This window comes from Canis aureus, chromosome 23, assembly GCF_053574225.1.
Source record: "Canis aureus isolate CA01 chromosome 23, VMU_Caureus_v.1.0, whole genome shotgun sequence".
In the NCBI taxonomy this organism is placed as follows: domain Eukaryota; kingdom Metazoa; phylum Chordata; class Mammalia; order Carnivora; family Canidae; genus Canis; species Canis aureus.
Genome location: NC_135633.1, coordinates 50,044,632 through 50,062,645, shown reverse-complemented (window position 1 = coordinate 50,062,645; position 18,014 = coordinate 50,044,632). Strand labels below are relative to the sequence as shown.

General features: G+C 35.1%; 1 protein-coding gene across 4 annotated transcripts in view; it reads right to left on the bottom strand.

The window, feature by feature from the left end:
* CNTN5 (contactin 5) overlaps positions 1–18,014 on the bottom strand; it is a 1,290,695-nt gene that overhangs the window by 473,710 nt on the left and 798,971 nt on the right. For all 4 annotated transcript variants that reach the window (XM_077867587.1, XM_077867588.1, XM_077867590.1 and 1 more), the window contains 2 exons: positions 16,244–16,367; positions 15,940–16,115 (listed from right to left, as the gene is read on the bottom strand). In XM_077867587.1, coding sequence (XP_077723713.1) covers positions 15,940–16,115; positions 16,244–16,367 — 300 coding nt within the window. The remainder of the gene's footprint in view (positions 1–15,939; positions 16,116–16,243; positions 16,368–18,014) is intronic.

The following is an 18,014-nucleotide window of genomic DNA, read 5'->3' as shown; positions in this document are numbered from 1 at the left end:
AAAAAAGAAAAAAAAAGAAAATTCATGCTGAAAGGAACGGGAAAATATTTTTGGAAATTGCGTAGCTCCCCGAATGGTTTTAAGATGGTCCTTTACTTAATTGAAGTTTGAAGGTTAAGATGTGAGAGTTGAAACTCTAAATTTTATCTTAATTCATATAGTATCGTACAGCACTTAGTATCTTCTGTACAGCAGAATATTTCCCTGGAACGGGGTCAAAATCTAGAGAATACCTACAGCTTACTTGGAAAAGAGAAATTTATTTCACTAATTAGACTCTTTTTCTTGATTTTTAGAATCTTCGACACAGACTCCCTACTATCTCCCGCCGAATACCACTATAATATACTTAAATGCTTTGCATTCTGAATTCTCTATCATTACTAAAATTGGTTTTTAAAGGTCTCAAAGTCCAAAAATTTAGGGGGTGTTATTTGTAGTATTCGACAAGGGTGACAGTTGCCATCTTAAAACTGAATGTCACTTAAAAAATATAAAACTGGGGTAACCCCGGTGGCCCAGTAGTTTAGCGCCCCCTTCAGCCCAGGGTGTGATCCTAGAGACCCAGGATCGAGTCCCATATCATGCTCCCTGCGTGGAGCCTGCTTCTCCCTCTGCCTGTGTCTCTGCCTCTCTCTCTCTCTGTCTCTCTCTCTCTCTCTCATGAATAAATAAATAAAATCTTTTTTAAAAAAAACCTGAATGTCATTTGTACTTTATTTCTCTATTTTATTAGCTTTCTTCTGCATCTCTTGGCTTATTCCATTATTGTCTCCTTTACTAACTCCTTTCTTATTACCTTTCGCTGTCTTTCCACCAGAGAAATGTGTATATTCCTGAAGGTTAGGTCCTTAGTCTTCTTTTCTTTCTAGTACAATTTCTCTTGGTGAAACATCCTTATGATTTCATTGAGCCTGTCATTGTGTTTTGTGGCCAGTTCCTACCTTTGGGAACTGCATTTCCTGAGCACCAACCAATATTTTAAAATATTGTGTATTTTCTCCTGAAAGTTGAAATAAAATTATCTCCACTTCTCTTTATCACTTTATTATATTACAGTCTTATGTTTAGTTGAATCGATCAAAGCTCAGAATCTTGCTATCATTCTAACTTTTCCATATTTATTATGTTTCTACCCCCCCATTCAATAATTTGCATATTCTATTTATTTCAGAGTCTCCCACAGACACCTATTCTATTATGGTCAATACATCAGGAATTTGAGTCCTTTTACCTAGATTAGTGAAATGACCTTTTAACTTGACTTTCACTATAGACTTGGATACATTTTCATAGAGCAGCACTCTGATTATCTCTACCCACTCTATAAGTGTATAGAGTGAATTACAAATTTCTTTGTAATTATGGTAAACCATCAGAGACTTATGCATGGACAACATGGTCAGAATTATATTTTACGGGATCCCTGGGTGGCGCAGCGGTTTAGCGCCTGCCTTTGGCCCAGGGCGCGATCCTGGAGACCCGGGATCGAATCCCACATCGGGCTCCCGGTGCATAGAGCCTGCTTCTCCCTCTGCCTGTGTCTCTGCCTCTCTCTCTCTGTGACTATCATGAATAAATAATTTTTTTTAAAAAAAGAATTGTATTTTACATAGATCATTTAAAAAAAAAAAAAACAGTAGAGAAAGATTTTATTGGGGTTGGGTAGGATGAAAAGAGATGATAAGGGGTAGAAAATGTATCTAGGCAGGCAATTTTTCTGGTGGTTCAAAGGAGATAATTGAGTGTATCTACTCAGGAAATACATATGGAAAAGAGAGATTTGTACTGATTTTGCTAGCCTTAAGGTCTTTGAGAATATGCATTGTTTGTTATAGGCTCCCTGTAAATCTAGAACAATGTCCAAGAGAGAAAAGATACTGAATAAATATTCTATGAATAAAATAAATACAGATGCTAAAAAAAACAAAAATGCAACACATGATTAAGTATGGTATAGGATAGAAAAGGGCAGATTTTTTTTTTTTTTTTGAAAAGGGCAGATTTTAAGAATGAAGTTTAAAATCAGTTTTGAGTTGGAGATGCTATTTTACTATTTTCTAGCATGTGACTTTAGGAAAAATAACTGACATTTCTGAGCTTTACTACTGTTTTTTTTTTCATTTGTAAATTAAATCAATACTACAACTCCCTTAATAAGGCTGACGTGAAGACTAAAGAGGGTAATGATGCATTAAATATACTTAACAGTTTTTTGACTTCTAAGTGTTCAGTAACTGTTGCTACTTATTCTTGCTATTGTTAAATTTATGAACATACATACATATATGTATATACACATCTATTTCTATACACATATACATATACACATCCATACATTCATATTTATCTATCCACCCATCCATCTATCCACATGAAGAGTAGCAGTATTTAACACTTGATATGGAAATGAAATCAAAGTGAAGGACTCTAGGGTAGGTAATATATGTTCTGTGCTAACTTGTCAAAGGGTTTTGTGGAATAAAATAATTTTAGAAATTAAACATATTCAATATCTTCCCCTTTATACTTTTTTGTTGTATATTTGTATCTTTATAAATTATCATGAAATGGAGCTGCTATTTAATCAAGTGAGATTTAAAACTTTATTGTACTTTTATATCTTAGAATGTTTTGTGTGGGTAAAAAGTCTCTAAGGACACTCTGCTAAGGATTAGAGAACAATGGATTAGGTAAATAGGCTTGAACAGCAAGGGTCAGAATATTTGTACATTCCTGATCTGGGTCTTTGGGGGTTGCCTTACATAATATGAGTGAAAAACTGCTTTTTTGCACTTTTATTTATTTTTTTTTAAGATTTTATTTATTTATTCATGAGTATACACAGAGAGGAGAGAGAGAGAGAGAGGCAGAGACACAGGCAGAGGGAGAAGCAGGCTTCACGCAGGGAGCCTGACGTGGGACTCGATCCTGGGTCTCCAGGATCACACCCTGGGCTGCAGACAGCGCTAAACCGCTGAGCCACCAGGGCTGCCCCCTTTTTTGCACTTTTAAACACAAGAGGAAGAGCAGTAAGATCAAAGATCAAGCAAAGCTTTTTTTTTTTTTTTTCTGGAAGACATCTGTCATGTATGGACAGAGTTACTTATAATTTCCATTAATAATGAAAATATGTGTTTGGATAACTTTTAATAAATAAAATATAAAAGTGTTATATCACAGAATTAAGTATTTGAGGACAATCTGCCCCAGATTTCAACTTCGATTTGCTCATTATAATTTTCTTTTAAAGCATAAACTTAATTTTTAATTAAAAAATGTTTTCCATGTTCTCAAAAAATCCATACTTTATCAAGGAGTCATACACCCACAATTATTATAACTATTATAACTATAACTATAATTTTTGATCATCAAAAGACTTGTACTTTTAAAAGATTTAAATCATATTCTTTGAGTTATGATTTTATAAAAGAAAAACAGTTGTTTTGTTTATAGAAAACAAAATTACAAGGTAATATCAACTTATTTTGTAATAAAATGAGATAATTTTACAACTAATAAAATTATCCATGTCAATGTGATTCACTCAGGTTGATAGTCAAATGATTTAATGAAGTTATTATGGACAAAATCTCATAGCTTAATGAAATAAAGCTTTGGATATACTGTGGAGTTAGCAATTATTCAAATAATTTCATTAGGTATCAAATGCTGGTTAAATGTGGTTTTAAAGTCTAAGGTCAATTTCACTTTAAGTGAAGAAGTTTTGGAAAAGCTAGAGAAGTAATTTTTCAGTTATATATATAAATGAAAGGTTAAATTAAAGGGCTTAAATACATCTATAAAAATCATATAATCTTTCAAAGAGCTAAGGAGGTTATTTTAATCAGCTGCTTCAAGGAAAACTAATGGAATATTCTGCATCTAAATCCTCTAAATGCCCTGAAAAGCAATATGTTTGAATTTAGATCTGAACTATCAACTTCCCAGAGATGGCATATGAAGATATTTTGAAGCAGAGATAGCATGAGATTTTTTTAATTCATTTTATACTTGACTTACTATTTATTCTTGATTCGTTTTATGTTTGACCAAATATTTATTCTTGATTCATTTTATGTGTGACTTACTAGGATGAATTATTTCTAAAAATCCAAATTTTGGAGAGATTGCTATGAGCTTTGGTTATCTGAAGGGTGTTTGCGAAGTGTGTAGTGTCACCTTATCAATTCTAAATTCTCATCCGCATGGCAATAAGCTAATAGAGTGACCAACTTTTTATATGGTATATTCTTGTTTGTCACTGAAGAGAAATCACTACACTGGGTGAGGAAATAATCCTCATGATGAACATAAGTTACAGGAATAAAGTATACTTAGTAAAAAATAATCATTATCAATGTTATTGATAACCAGTAATAATCAGTACTAGCAATAGTTAGCCAAATTTGTGTTTATGTTTTTCTGAAGTTAAAAAACAATTCACAGACATGACTTCTCTACATCTTAATTTTTACTATACCCTTTTGAGGTATATATTTATTAATGCTAAAGCATATTATCAACATTACTATTTTGAACCACATTTATAAATATTCATTTAGGGAGAACTTAAAAGATCTTCAAAGTAGACATGTAAGGGATAAGCTAAAAAAGGAAAATGAGCATGACTGCAGCAGCTTCTCAAATATATTAGCTGCTCAAATCAAAATTAAATAAAATAATAAAAATGAATGAAGTGAATAGATTCATGATTAAATTCCAGTTACACTTAAAGAATTGGTTTGGATTTATGTCAAGCTGATTAAACTTGCAATTGAACTGATGTAGGGATGTTGTTAAGATCTCTATATAAAGACTCATGAGAAATTTCAATGAGAATTAAATGTCAAGAAAAGTTTCTTCTTTTAAGGAATTCAGGAGAAATTAGAGTCCTTTAAATGTCTGTATTTTTCCTTTTGCTATGACTTCTGGGAGTGCAAGGAAATATTTATATCTTGACAACAATATTATATACAGACATTATGGTTGGCACTATCTTTACCTCTTATTATGAAATGTATTTTTACCTGGTGCTGTATTTAATTATTTACATATTTACCTTTTATGGTACATAATTTTATTTTATTTACTTATTTTTTATTATTCTATTTCATTTTATTTTTTAATTATTTTTTTATTTGGAGTTCAACTTACCAACATATAGCATCTCACCCAGTGCTCGTCATGTCAAGTGCCCCCCTCAGTACCCATCATCCAGTCACCCCAACTCCCCAACCACCTCTCCATCCACCACCCCTTGTTCATTTCCCAGACCTAACTCTGTCAATGTAAAGATAGTGTCGAACATAATGTCTCTATATATAATATTGTTGAGGAACCTCCACACAGTTTTCCAGAGTGGCTGGAGCAGTTCACATTCCCACCAAGAGTGCAAGGGGGTTCCCCCTTCTCCACATCCTCTCCAACATTTGTGGTTTCCTCTCTTGTTAATTGTCACCATTCACAGTGATGTGAGGTGGTATCTCATTGTGGTTTTGATTTATACTTCCCTGATGGCAAGTGATGTGGAGCATTTTCTCATGTGCTTGTTGGCCATGTGTATGTCTTCCTCTGTGAGATTTCTGTTCATGTCTTTTGCCCATTTCATGATTGGATTGTTTCTTTGCTGTTGATTTGAATAAGTTCTTTAGAGATTTTGAATACTAGCTCCTTATCTGATATGTCATTTGCAAATATCCTCTCCCATTCTCTAGGTTGTCTTAGTTTTGTTGACTATTTCTTTTGCTGTGCAGAAGCTTTTTATCTTGATTAAGTCCCAATAATTCATTTTTACTTTTGTTTCCCTTGCCTTCATAGATGTATCTTGCAAAAAGTTGCTGTGGCCAAGTTGCTGTGTTTTCCTGTGTTCTCCTCTAGGATTTGATGGATTCTTGTCTCACATTTAATCTTTCATCCATTTTGAGTTTATCTTTGTGTCTGGTGTAAGAGAATGGTCTAGTTTCATTCTTCTGCATGTGGATGTCCAATTTTCCCAGCACCATTTATTGAAGAAACTGTCTTTCTTCCAGTGGATAGTCTTTCCTGCTTTGTCAAATATTAGTTGACTATGGAGTTGAGGACCCATTTCTGGATTCTCTGTTCTGTTCCATTGATCTATGTGTCTGTTTTTGTGCCAGTACCACCCTCTCTTAATGATCACAGCCTTGTAGTACAATCTGAAATCTGGCATTGTGATGCCCCCGACTCTGGTTTTCTTTTTCAATATTCCCCTGGCTATTCGGGGTCTTTTCTGATTCCACACAAATCTTAGATGATTTGTTTCAACTCTCTGAAGAAAGTCCATGGTATTTTGATAGGGATTGCATTAAACGTGTAAATTTCCCTGGGTAACACTGACATTTTCACAATATTAATTTTGCCAATCCATGAGCATGGAATATTTTTCCATCTCTGTGTCTTCCTCAATTTCTTTCAAAAGTGTTCTATAGTTTTTAGGGTATAGATCCTTTACCTCTTTGGTTAGGTTTATTCCTAGGTATCTTATGCTTTTGGGTGCAATTGTAAGTGGGATTGATTCCATTATTTCTCTCTTTTTTTTTTTTTTTTCAGTTTCATTGTTAGTGTATAGAAATGCCACCAATTTCTGGGCATTGATTTTGTGTCCTGCCACACTGCTGAATTGCTGTATGAGTTCTAGCAATCTTGGGGTGGAGTCTTTGGGTTTTATATGTCATCGGCGAAGAGGGAGAGTTTGACTTCTTTTTTGCCAATTTGAATGCCTTTTATTTCTTTTTGTTGCCTGATTGCTGAGGCTAGGACTTCTAGTTCGATGTTGAATAGCAGTAGTAAGAGTAGACATCCCTGTCGTGTTCCTGATCTTTAGAGAAAAGCTCCCAGTGTTTCCCCATTGAGAATGATATTTGCTGTGGGCTTTTCATAGATGGCTTTTAAGATGCCGAGGAATGTTCCCTCGATCCCTACACTCTGAAGAGTTTTGAACAAGAAGGGATGCTGTATTTTGTCAAGTCCTTTCTCTGCATCTATTGAGAGGATCCTATTGTTCTTGTTTTTTTCTCTTGTTGATATGACCTATTATATTGATTGCTTTATGACTGTTGAACCACCATTGCATCCCGGGGATAAATTCCACTTGGTCATGGTGAATAATCTTCTTAATGTACTGTTGGATCCTATTGGCTAGTGTCTTGTTGAGAATTTTTGCATCTGTGTCCTTCAGGGATATTGGTCTATAATTCTCCTTTTTGGTGGGGTCTTTTTCTGGTTTTGGAATTAAGGTGATGCTGGCCTCATAGAACGAATTTGGAAGTACTCCATCTCTTTCTATCCTTCCAAACAGCTTTAGTAGAATAGGTATGGTTTCTTCTTTAAACTTTTGGTAGAATTCCCTTGGGAAGCCATCTGGCTCTGGACTTGTGGGTCTTGGGAGGTTTTTGATGACTGTTTCAATTTCCTCCCTGGTTGTTGGCCTGTTCAGGTTTTCTATTTCTTCCTGTTCCAGGTTTGGTGGTTTGTGGTTTTCCAGAAATGTGTCCCATTCTTCTAGATTGCCTAATTCATTGGCATATAGCTGCTCATAATATGCTTTTAAAGTCGTTTGCATTTCCTTGGTATTGGTGGTCATCCATCCTTTTTCATTCTTGAATTTATTAAATTAAGTCTTTTCTCTTTGGTTTTAATAAGGCTGGCTAATGGTTTATCTATCTTATTAATTCTTTCAAAGAACCAACTCCTGGTTTTGTTGATCTGTTCCACAGTTCTTCTGGTCTTTATTTCATTGCGTTCTGCTGAAATCTTTATTAACTCTCTTCTTCTGCTGGGTGTAGGTTTTATTTGCTGTTCTTTCTCCAGTTCCTTTAGGTGCAAGGTTAGCTTTTGTATTTGAGTTTTTTCCAGTTTTTTGAGGGATGCTTGTATGTGATGTATTTCCCCCCAGCACTGCTTTTGCTGTATCCCAAAGATTTTGAACTGTTGTGTCTTCATTCTCATTAGTTTCCATGAATCTTTTTAATTCTTCTCTAATTTCCTGGTTGACCCTTTCATCTTTTAGCAGGATGCTCTTTAACCTCCACGTGTTTGAGTTTCTTCCAAATTTCTTCTTGTGATTGACGTCTAGTTTCAAAGCATTATGGTCTGAGAATATGCAGGGGACAATCCTGATCTTTTGGTATCGGTTAAGACCTGATTTGTGACCCAGTATGTGGTCTATTCTGGAGAAAGTTCCATGTGCACTTGAGAAGAATGTGTATTCAGTTGCATTTGGATGTAAAGTTCTGTAAATATCTGTGAAATCCATCTTGTCCACTGTATCATTTAAAGCTCTTGTTTCTTTGGAGATGTTGTGCTTAGAATATCTGTCATTTACAGAAAGTGCTGTGTTAAAGTCTCCCAGTATAAGTGTATTATTATCTAAGTATGTCTTTACTTTGGTTATTAATTGATTGATATCCTTGGCAGCTCCCAATTAGGGGCATAAATATTCATGATTGTTAGGTCCCTCTTCATCTTTTACTACAGTCTTTGGGGTAGACTGTAATTTATCTGATATGAGGATTGCTACCCCTGCTTCTTTTGAGAACCATTTGAATGGTAAATGGTTCTCCAACCTTTTATTTTCAGGCTGCAGGTGTCCTTAGGTCTAAAATGAGTCTCTTGTAGACAGCAAATAGATGGGTCTTGCTTTTTTATCCAGTCTGAAACCCTGCATCTTTTGATGGGATCATTAAGCCCATTCACATTCAGAGTTACTATTCAAAGAGATGACTTTAGTGTCATCATAACACTTATTCAGTCTCTGTCTTTGTGGGTTGTTTCTTTGGACTTCCTCTTTTTTTTTTTTTTTTACACAGAGTCCTTCTTAATATTTTTGCAGAGCTGGTTTGGTGGTCATATATCCTTTCAGTTTCTGCCTATCTTGGAAGCTCTTTATCTCTCCTTCTATTCTGAATGAGAGCCTTGCTGAATAGAGTATTCTTGGCTGCATGTTCTTTTCATTTAGGATCCTGAATATATCCTGCCAGCCCTTCTGGTCTTCCAGGTCTCTGTGGAGAGGTCTGCTGTTAATATAATACTTCTCCCCATAAAAGTTAGGGATCTCTTGTATCTTGCTGCTTTAAGGATCTTCCCTTTCTCTTTGGAATTTTCAAGTTTCACTATAAATGTTGGGTTGTTGAATAGTTTTTATTGATTTTAGTGGGGGATCTCCCTATCTCCTGGCTCTGAATGCCTGTTTCCCTTCTCACAGTAGGGAAGTTCTCAGATATGATTTGTTCAAATACACTTCTGGTCCTCTGTCCATTTCAGCGCCCTCTGGAAGCCCAATTATACGTAGATTTTTCCTTCTGAGGCTGTCATTTATTTCCCTTAATCTTTCCTCATGATCCTTTGTTTTTCTCTTTTTTCCTCAGCTTCCTTCCTGGCCATCAATTTGTCTTCTATGTCACTCACTTGTTCTTCTACCTCATTAACCCTCACTCTTAGGACCTCCAGTTTGGATTGCGTCATATTTAATTGATTTTTAATTTTGGCCTGATTAGTCTAAATCTGCAGTCATGAATGAAGTCTTGAATCCTTTATGCTATTTTCCAGTCATCAGTAGCTTTACAATTGTGCTTCTGAATTGGGTTTCTGACATCGAATTGTAATCCAAATTCTGTAACTCTGTTGCAGAGAGTACTATTTCTGATTCTTTGTTTTGTGGTGAGTTCTTCTTTCTAGTCATTTTGCTCAAGGCAGAGTGGCTAAAAACAAGTTGTACTGGAAAAAGGAAGGAAAAAAAAAAAGAAAAAAGGGGAAAAAAATACAAAGAACAAAAACCAAAACAAACAAACAAACAAACAAAAAACAAGGAGGGGTATCCTCTGGTTCTATATACTGTAATTCCCTTGACTTCCCTTGGAACTTTCCAGCACTGCTCAGTCAAGAACTTGCTCTTCCCCTGTCCTTCCAGCTGGTCTTCTGGGGGAGGGGCCTGCTATGCTGATTCTCAGGTGTGTGCACCTGGGATAGCTGCCCTGCCCCCTGCCAGGTGCATAGCTCAGTGGGAGCTGTTTATCCTGTGAGGCCCCTGTTCCCTGGCAGCCCCGACCCTCCCAGGCACAGGGTGACACCAGGAGGAACAACCACACTGGCAGAGGTCAGCCTTCCAGCCCTGGAGTTAGCTCCCGCAGTAACTACTGCAGCTCCCAGTCCACAGTGGCCTGGATGCTCCGGGGGGCGGCGGCACTGATCTGCACAGCTCAGCGGCGCCTGGTGGCAGGAGTGTCCTTACTGTTCTGTGCCCTCCCTGCCTTTGCCTGTCCCTGGAGGAGCACAGGATCCTGTCCATGTCCCCCGGCACCCTGAAATCCGGGGCCTGCGGAGCTGGAATTGCACACCTGGGGACACGCAGCCCCTTCTGCGGGGAGCTGAGGCTTGAGCTCCTCCCGAGGTCCCGCTGGGAGCGCTACAGCCCTTTACTGGGCTCGGTCTTTGGTGTGTGGTGTGCCCGCCCCTGGGGTGTACTTCCTCTGTTAGTGACCCCGGAACTGGGGGCTCCACTGCCCCTCCTGGGATCCTCCCTGACTTCCCTGTGATCACCTTTCCGTCTGGGAAAATTTTTAAAGTTCCTGCATTTCTGGGACTGGGCTTTCCTGTCCTGGAGGTTCTTGCCACCCGGCCTTAGCCTGGCTCCTCACCGGGCCCCTCCCCCACTGGATTCTTTTTTATTTATTTTTTTTCCATCTTCCAACCTGTTAGAAGTGCAAACTCTTCTCTTGGAAGCATTCTAGCTGTTCTGTCTTTAAATCTCAGGCCAAATTCATAGGTTTTCAGGATGATTTGAAAGTTATCTAGGTAAGTTGGTGGGGACAGGTGACTTGGGGACCCTACTCTTCTGCCATCTTGCCCCTCCCCCGGTACATAATTTTATATAGCAAATCAAATAAATGACCTTTGGAATGAGATTGAGATAAAATAAATTAGCAAAATAAAATAATTTTTATATAAATATACATTTTTATTTAATATTTTTAATATGTTAGATGACAAGTGGGAACAAAACTTTAAAAGAAGCCAAATTTATTTTACATTTAATTTTTCTACAAATTGCTACATCAGGTAATGCTGTCAATACCAACTTCCTTGTCACTATTCCCTTCAAAAGGACATGATCAATACTGATTAGCCATTGTTACTTGTACTGTCTCAAGTTCATTTAAAATATTTAGCTTTCCAGGCACTAACCATAGATTATCCAGTAAATAAAGATAAGTAAGAGGAAAAAAGTTAATCAAAAGAGCTAATATGAAATTAAACAATTACATAAAAAACTACTATACATCTTAAAATTTCAGTTCTAGAAAGAGACCTAGTAATTCTTAAACTTCTGTAAGAAAAAAAATTAAGCAAGTGACTGATTAATTAAATTTAAAAAATGAGAAAAAATGCAGAATGATCACATACTTATTTTTGTTGCTAATATTTATTTTTGTTATGTCATATAGCTGTTAATAAAGTGATTATAAAATGGAGGTTGATGAAGCCAAGATATAAAGACTTTTGAGAAATCACAATATGAGTTTGAGAGAGAAATTGAAAATCAAATGTTTTCAAAGTGAATACCATACATATTTATCTTAGAATAAAGATTGAGTGCCATTAGAGTTAAATAAGAAGTATCATCTATAAAATGGATTTACAGTCTATGGCCATACCACCCTGAACGTGCCCAATCTCATTTAAAATGGATTTATACTTTATTTATTTATTTGAGAGAGAGAGAGAAAGAGAGCAAGCAGAGGGAGGGACAGAGGGAGAGGAAGACAAGCAGACTCCCCACTGAGCAAGAAGCCTTGCTGGGATGGCTTGCTGGATGGAGGATTCCATCCCAGGATCCTGAGATCATGACCTGAGCTGAAATTGAGTCAGATGCATAACCAGTTGAGCCACCCAGGAGCCCCTGGCTTTATGTTTTATAACCTAACCATTCCTATGTTGGTTATGAGGATGAAATGAGTTAATGTATTCTAAAACACTTGGAGCTACAGAAAAAATGTTCAATGAATTTGAGTTACTTGAGGCCAATAAGAAAAAGATGTTCTTTTAAGAGTCTGTTTTACCAAACTGGTTTAGTAATAATATCTTCTTACTCAGTACCAGAACTTGTTTGGAACAGTCCTATGTGTATCTCTAGCATATAGATTTTAGTCTCCCATAACATTACTCATTATGGTCAATGAAAACTAGCTGAAATTATAATTGACTTGGCCTGTGGGTAGGGAATCAAAATATTATTAGTGGAAAGCTAGAATATTTTAAAGTGTATTTCTGGTTAGGGGCACTTGGGTGGCTTATTAGTTGAGCTTCTGACTCTTGATTTCAGCTCAGGTGTTAAGGTCTTAGGATCAAGCCCTGTGTCAGGCTCCATGCTCAGCAGGGAGTCTGTCTGAGGATTATTTCTTTCCCTGTCCCTTTGCCCCTCCCCTGGATCATACACTCTCTCTAAAATAAATAAATACATATATATCTATATATATATATTTCTGGTTAATAAGACGACAAAGAAGCTAGCATTAAGTGAGTCCAAATAGCCAGATTATGACAGTTTGTATATGTATATAAATAAGTTGAATCTGCAAAATCTCATATGATTCTAATAATACTGAGAATCAGAAAGGTTGATATGATGCATATGTGTATAATATACATATGTAATTTCCAAACAAAAAGGAAAGTAATGCTAATAGGATGTTTAAATTTTATTTTCTTTATTGAATATAGGATTGTTACTATATGGATATCTTGAGTCTTTGGTTAAATAAATATGTATCTATTCATAAAATATAGATTAGAATTTTTTCTATGGATATAATTAGGGGTATTTATTTAACACTGTTCAGTAAGTCTTAGAATCACATCATTATAAGCAAATATGTCATATTTCAAAAGGTAAAGCCTATGTGAAAGTGATAGACTTAAAGTGTCATTGATATAACAAAAATAATGTTCAAATTATAAGAGGCCACATCTATTAAGCAGGTCTCACGTTTGAAATAAGCAACCAAAATTCAATTGAACTATAACTCAGAAACAAACTCCAGATTGAGTAATATGATGCTCCTTAGAAAGGAGTATTTTAGGTCACAATAGCACTACACAGTGTAGAAAACATATCTGATGAAATTATGGGTTATATATGTATGATGAAATTGATGTATAAAAGTTAAAAGTATTTCTATAATAAAAATATTTAAAAGTGAGTAAAGCATAAAAATGTGCCTGAAGAATAAGTACAAGACAGAGTTTACTTATAAGTATTAGTAAGAAGTTTTGTAATCAATTTCATAATTTGTAAATTTTGCCTAATTTCATGACATTTAAAATGTTTAACAGATTCCTGTATTAGTTTTGAATATTTAACTTGATTAAATAGTTTTTGGTAATTATTTAAATTTACTAAATATATTATTTTTAACTTACTAGTTGTATATTTAAATTTTTACATAAATAATTGATAATATATATAAATGATTAATGATTCCAGCTTTATGTGTAAAGAGTGATTAACATTCCTTTACTTGTAAAAACACTTTAAACATTAAACATTCTATCAACAATAAGTAGTGAATACATTATCTAGCTATGAGGATAGACATAGAAAATCATGATGTAAAGGAAAAGTTGTCGCCAAGTTTTTAATCTTATTTGACCCATGTATCCTTTCACTCCTTTCAGAAGGTTCTTTTTTCTTTCCAAGTTCCTTCCTCAATTTTCCCCCAATTACAAAGTACCTTGACTCCTAGAATTCCATAACATCCATGCTTCTATACAGGTATACTAGAAAGCAAGTTGATGGTGTCTTCATTCTCCTTTCTACCACCTATATTTGTATTTTCCCTCCAAAGATCTTCTGGAAAAAAAAATGATAGAGCTAAAGCTAAAGGATCTAATTTTTTATATAATCAAATGGATATAATGGCATGTAGGTGAAGGAGTAATTTTGAGGTAGAAGTGGCCTTCCCTATGTATGTGACTGCTTCAACCAGGCACATTATGAGCCCTGATGTATACATACAGTCTTCAGAAGACAGTTGAGTCAGGTGGGGTGGGAATGGGGAAATGTAGGGTCATGAGATGCTACCAATGAATGCATATGTATATTAACCCATATGTTAAGTTAAAAGTAAAGCAAATATTGCTCTAAACTAAGTTCAGGACAGCTTGATGCTGAATAACTAAGATAGATAGGGCTTTTCTTGCCTACTCATTGAACTGTAAATGGTGGTGCAGATGTGCTCACTGAAGGTAGGGGTGAGCATCTGATAGCTATGACTGACTGGTCTTCACAGAAATTCTAGGATGTCATAGTCATCCAGACACCTTGGATTTTCCAGTAAGTAGATTTCTGCTCTGAAGCACACAGAAAACTTTGCATATTTTGCCTCCACTGTTGATTTGGGGAAGAGCAATTGATATATAAGCTATTATGAATTGGTGTACTTGTGTCAGTATAGACAAAAAAAGAAAGGTATACAGTATTCATACATCATGTATGAATCCACATCTGGATTTGCTGTATCTGTCCTGAAAAGATTATTTACAGAGGAGTAATTAAGAAGGACTATTTGTTTATCAGGTTACTCTTTTAATGTGCATGCTGGAAAGTATTAGGTTGTGTTAAACCGTATAATATTTTCTAAAATAAGAGTATATTAAAAAAAAAAAAAAAGAGTATATTCCGGCTACTATCTTGGTATATTTGGTGTATATAAAGTCCTATCTGAACTCCTTAGCCAAATTTATTTTATTTTATTTTATTTTATTTTATTTTATTTTATTTTATTTTTAAAGATCTTATTTATTTATGAGAGACACAGAGAGAGAGAGGCAGAGACATAGGCGGAGGGAGAAGCAGGCTCCACACATGGAGCCCGATGTGGGACTCGATCCCAGTACTCCAGGATCATGCCCTGGGCCGAAGGCGGCGCTAAACCGCTGAGCCACCCGGGCTGCCCCCAAATTTATTTTAAAAGATTATAAATTTTTCTAGGACTTAGCTCAATGTTTTCTAAACTGAATCCATTATCATTCCTTTATTCTTACTTTTCTCCTTCATACTCCTATAAGAGGATATCTGGATTCTGAGTTAATTAGAAGTAATATGTGAGGAAGATTATATAGATAAAAATCAATTATTCCATTCTTCAGGGTGTAATTTTAAATTAAAAATCACCTGGTGATAAATTACATAGCCAATATGTTATATATAAATTATTAACACAAAGATTTCTCCGTTATTTTTTAGATATTATAATCATCAAGAATTTATATTCATGTACAATTATTTACTAAGAAATGATAGTTGTTTTGTTTTGTTTTTTGCTCAGTAGCCTATCCTCAATTTGGTATAAGCCTTCATCATATGTTAAATAATTTCACTAGTTTTAAGACCTCAATACACTTAGTTAATTAGATAAATGATGTATCTTAGAAAATGTCTATACTCTAGTACATATATATGATTATATGTAGTGGTGTCTTTTTTCTAATCAAAAATTGAGCCATCTGAGTGAGAAATTATAGTTGGAATTTGAAACATTAGCATTTCAGAGGCATTTCTTTGATTGCCTAAGCAGCATTTTTAGATTATGTGATCTTCCATCCAAAAGAATCTATAGCAAATAGTGACTATAATAAACAGTAGAAGAATAAAAACAGATAGGTAGAGGAAAGAATTCATGAATAGTATTTTCAATCTCCCAGACTAGTGTGTTGGGTTTATTTCAAGAGGGCAAATGTTTCAGAGAGTTTCAAAATATCTTAGAAAGAAACACACTGTTTAATTTTATCTTTACCAGGGTTTTACCACTATTTTAAATTCTGAAGTCTTAATTAAGCTTTTGCCTAAGCAAACTTTAAAATTACATACATACACACTATATACAAATACATAAGAAAAGCATATACTTTACTCACAGGCAAATTGAAGTATGGCTTCTCTACTAAGAATACTTCCAAGAGTGTTGACTGCTAAACACTGGTAATGACCAGAATCCTTTGCTTCACTTGGATTGCTTATAATGAAGGTCCCATCTATCAAACTGTAGCGATAATCACTTTCCAAATCTATTTCTGTTCCATTCCGAAGCCATCTTAGGAAATATCAGAAGACAAATATGTAAAAATTACTTGAGATATTATAATACACCCTGGGACTACCAGAATCTCATTGAAGGAAAATTTTAAGACCTAAGAAAAATGATTAATAGTGAACTTCTACCTGTAATTGGGAACTGGATTGCTATGAGCTTCACAATTCAATGCTACTTTCTTTTCTTCAGAATCAGTCGGAAAAATTATATCGTCTGGTTCTTGTACAAACACTGGTCCATAGTCCACACTTTCTGTAAGGACCAAAAAGGACACACTGTAAAAATTCTAAAAATACTGAGACTTTTTCACCATTATTTTCATATTTAAAATTTTTGCTTTTTCCTGTACTCAAAGGGCATATTACCAAGAGAACGTCATATTATTTTAGTAAATTAGAGACTTAACTAGAAATTTTTCTAATTGACTAAGATTTTTTAAAATATTTATTTATTTATGAGAGACAGAGAGAGAGAGAGAGGCAGACACAGACAGAGAGAGAAGCAAGTTCCATGCAGGGAACCTGATGTGGGACTCGATGTTGGGTCTCCTGGTTCATGCCCTGGGCTGAAGGCGGCGCTAAACTGCTGAGCCACCCGGCATACCGGAGTAAGATTTCTTTTTAAAATATGCTATATATAATTTTAAAAAGTCTCAAACATTGTGTTTTAATGTTTAAATACATATCTTTGTATCAAAAGCAGAGCTAAAGAAAATAATGCTAAACAAAAACATTTTTAAAAAGCTAAGTTTTTGAAACTTTTAAAATGTTAGAAACAATACACAAACAAAAAGTCATGAATTAATATTGTGCTACTACTTGGGAACTACAGATAAGAAAACATTGGTCCTCATATAACCTCTCTCCATTCATTTCTTCACTCATTTAATCAAGCACTATTTAGTCCTAATAATACTAGAGTATAAAGAATAAATTATGTAATGCAAATAAATATATTCTCATAGAATAAATGAGTCATGTCCTCAAAAAAAGTCAAGTAACTGAATAAAAATATTACAAATACATGCAATTAAATATTCATCAGCAGGTAAACAATGTAAAACAAAGCAGAACAGAAAAGAAAAGGTATAAAAATGAGGGCAAGAGTGAAGAACATTTAAATTTATTAAGTATCTGCTATATGATACTAGATTTTATCTCTTTTAATTAGTTAATATTCAGAGAAATCCCATGATAAAGGTAATTTTAAACTAATGAAAATTTCATAGAAAGTAGAAATATAATTTGGCCTCAGATGACAGCTTGGCTTGAAGAGTTTTAGGATAGTTTTTGCTGGAGAAATGATGAGTAAATATGTTTGGGGAGTTTTTTTTTTGTTTTTTTTTTTTAAGTCTGACTTTTTTTTTAAATTTTTTTTTATTCATAGAGACACAGAGAGGGAGGCAGAGACACAGGCAGAGGGAGAAGCAGGCTCCAGGCAGGAAGCCTGAGTGGGACTCGATCCCGGGTCTCCAGGATCACACCCCAGGCTGCAGGCGGCGCTAAACCGCGGCGCCACCGGGGCTGCCCATGCTTGGGGAATATTAGTCTTATTAGTTTGTAGTAGTACAAGAATTCACAGAATTATTTGTGTATGTAGGATCCTTAGCATCTTGAATTGTGAATTTAGTCACATAGTAACATCAAGATTCTCAACCGGCACCAATATATTTTGCGATTTTCTTTGTAGTGAGGACTGCCCTGTACACTGTAAAATATTTATAGCCTTCCGTGGCCCCTACCAACTAGATGTCAGCAGCACACCTTCCCAATGTATATAATCAAATATGTCTCCAGAGATTTTTAAATGTCTCCTGGGTCAAAACTGTCCTCATTTAAAACCACTGCTTAGAAAAACGAAGAGGGAAGATTTTAGGAAAGACATATTTTCAATGCCTCT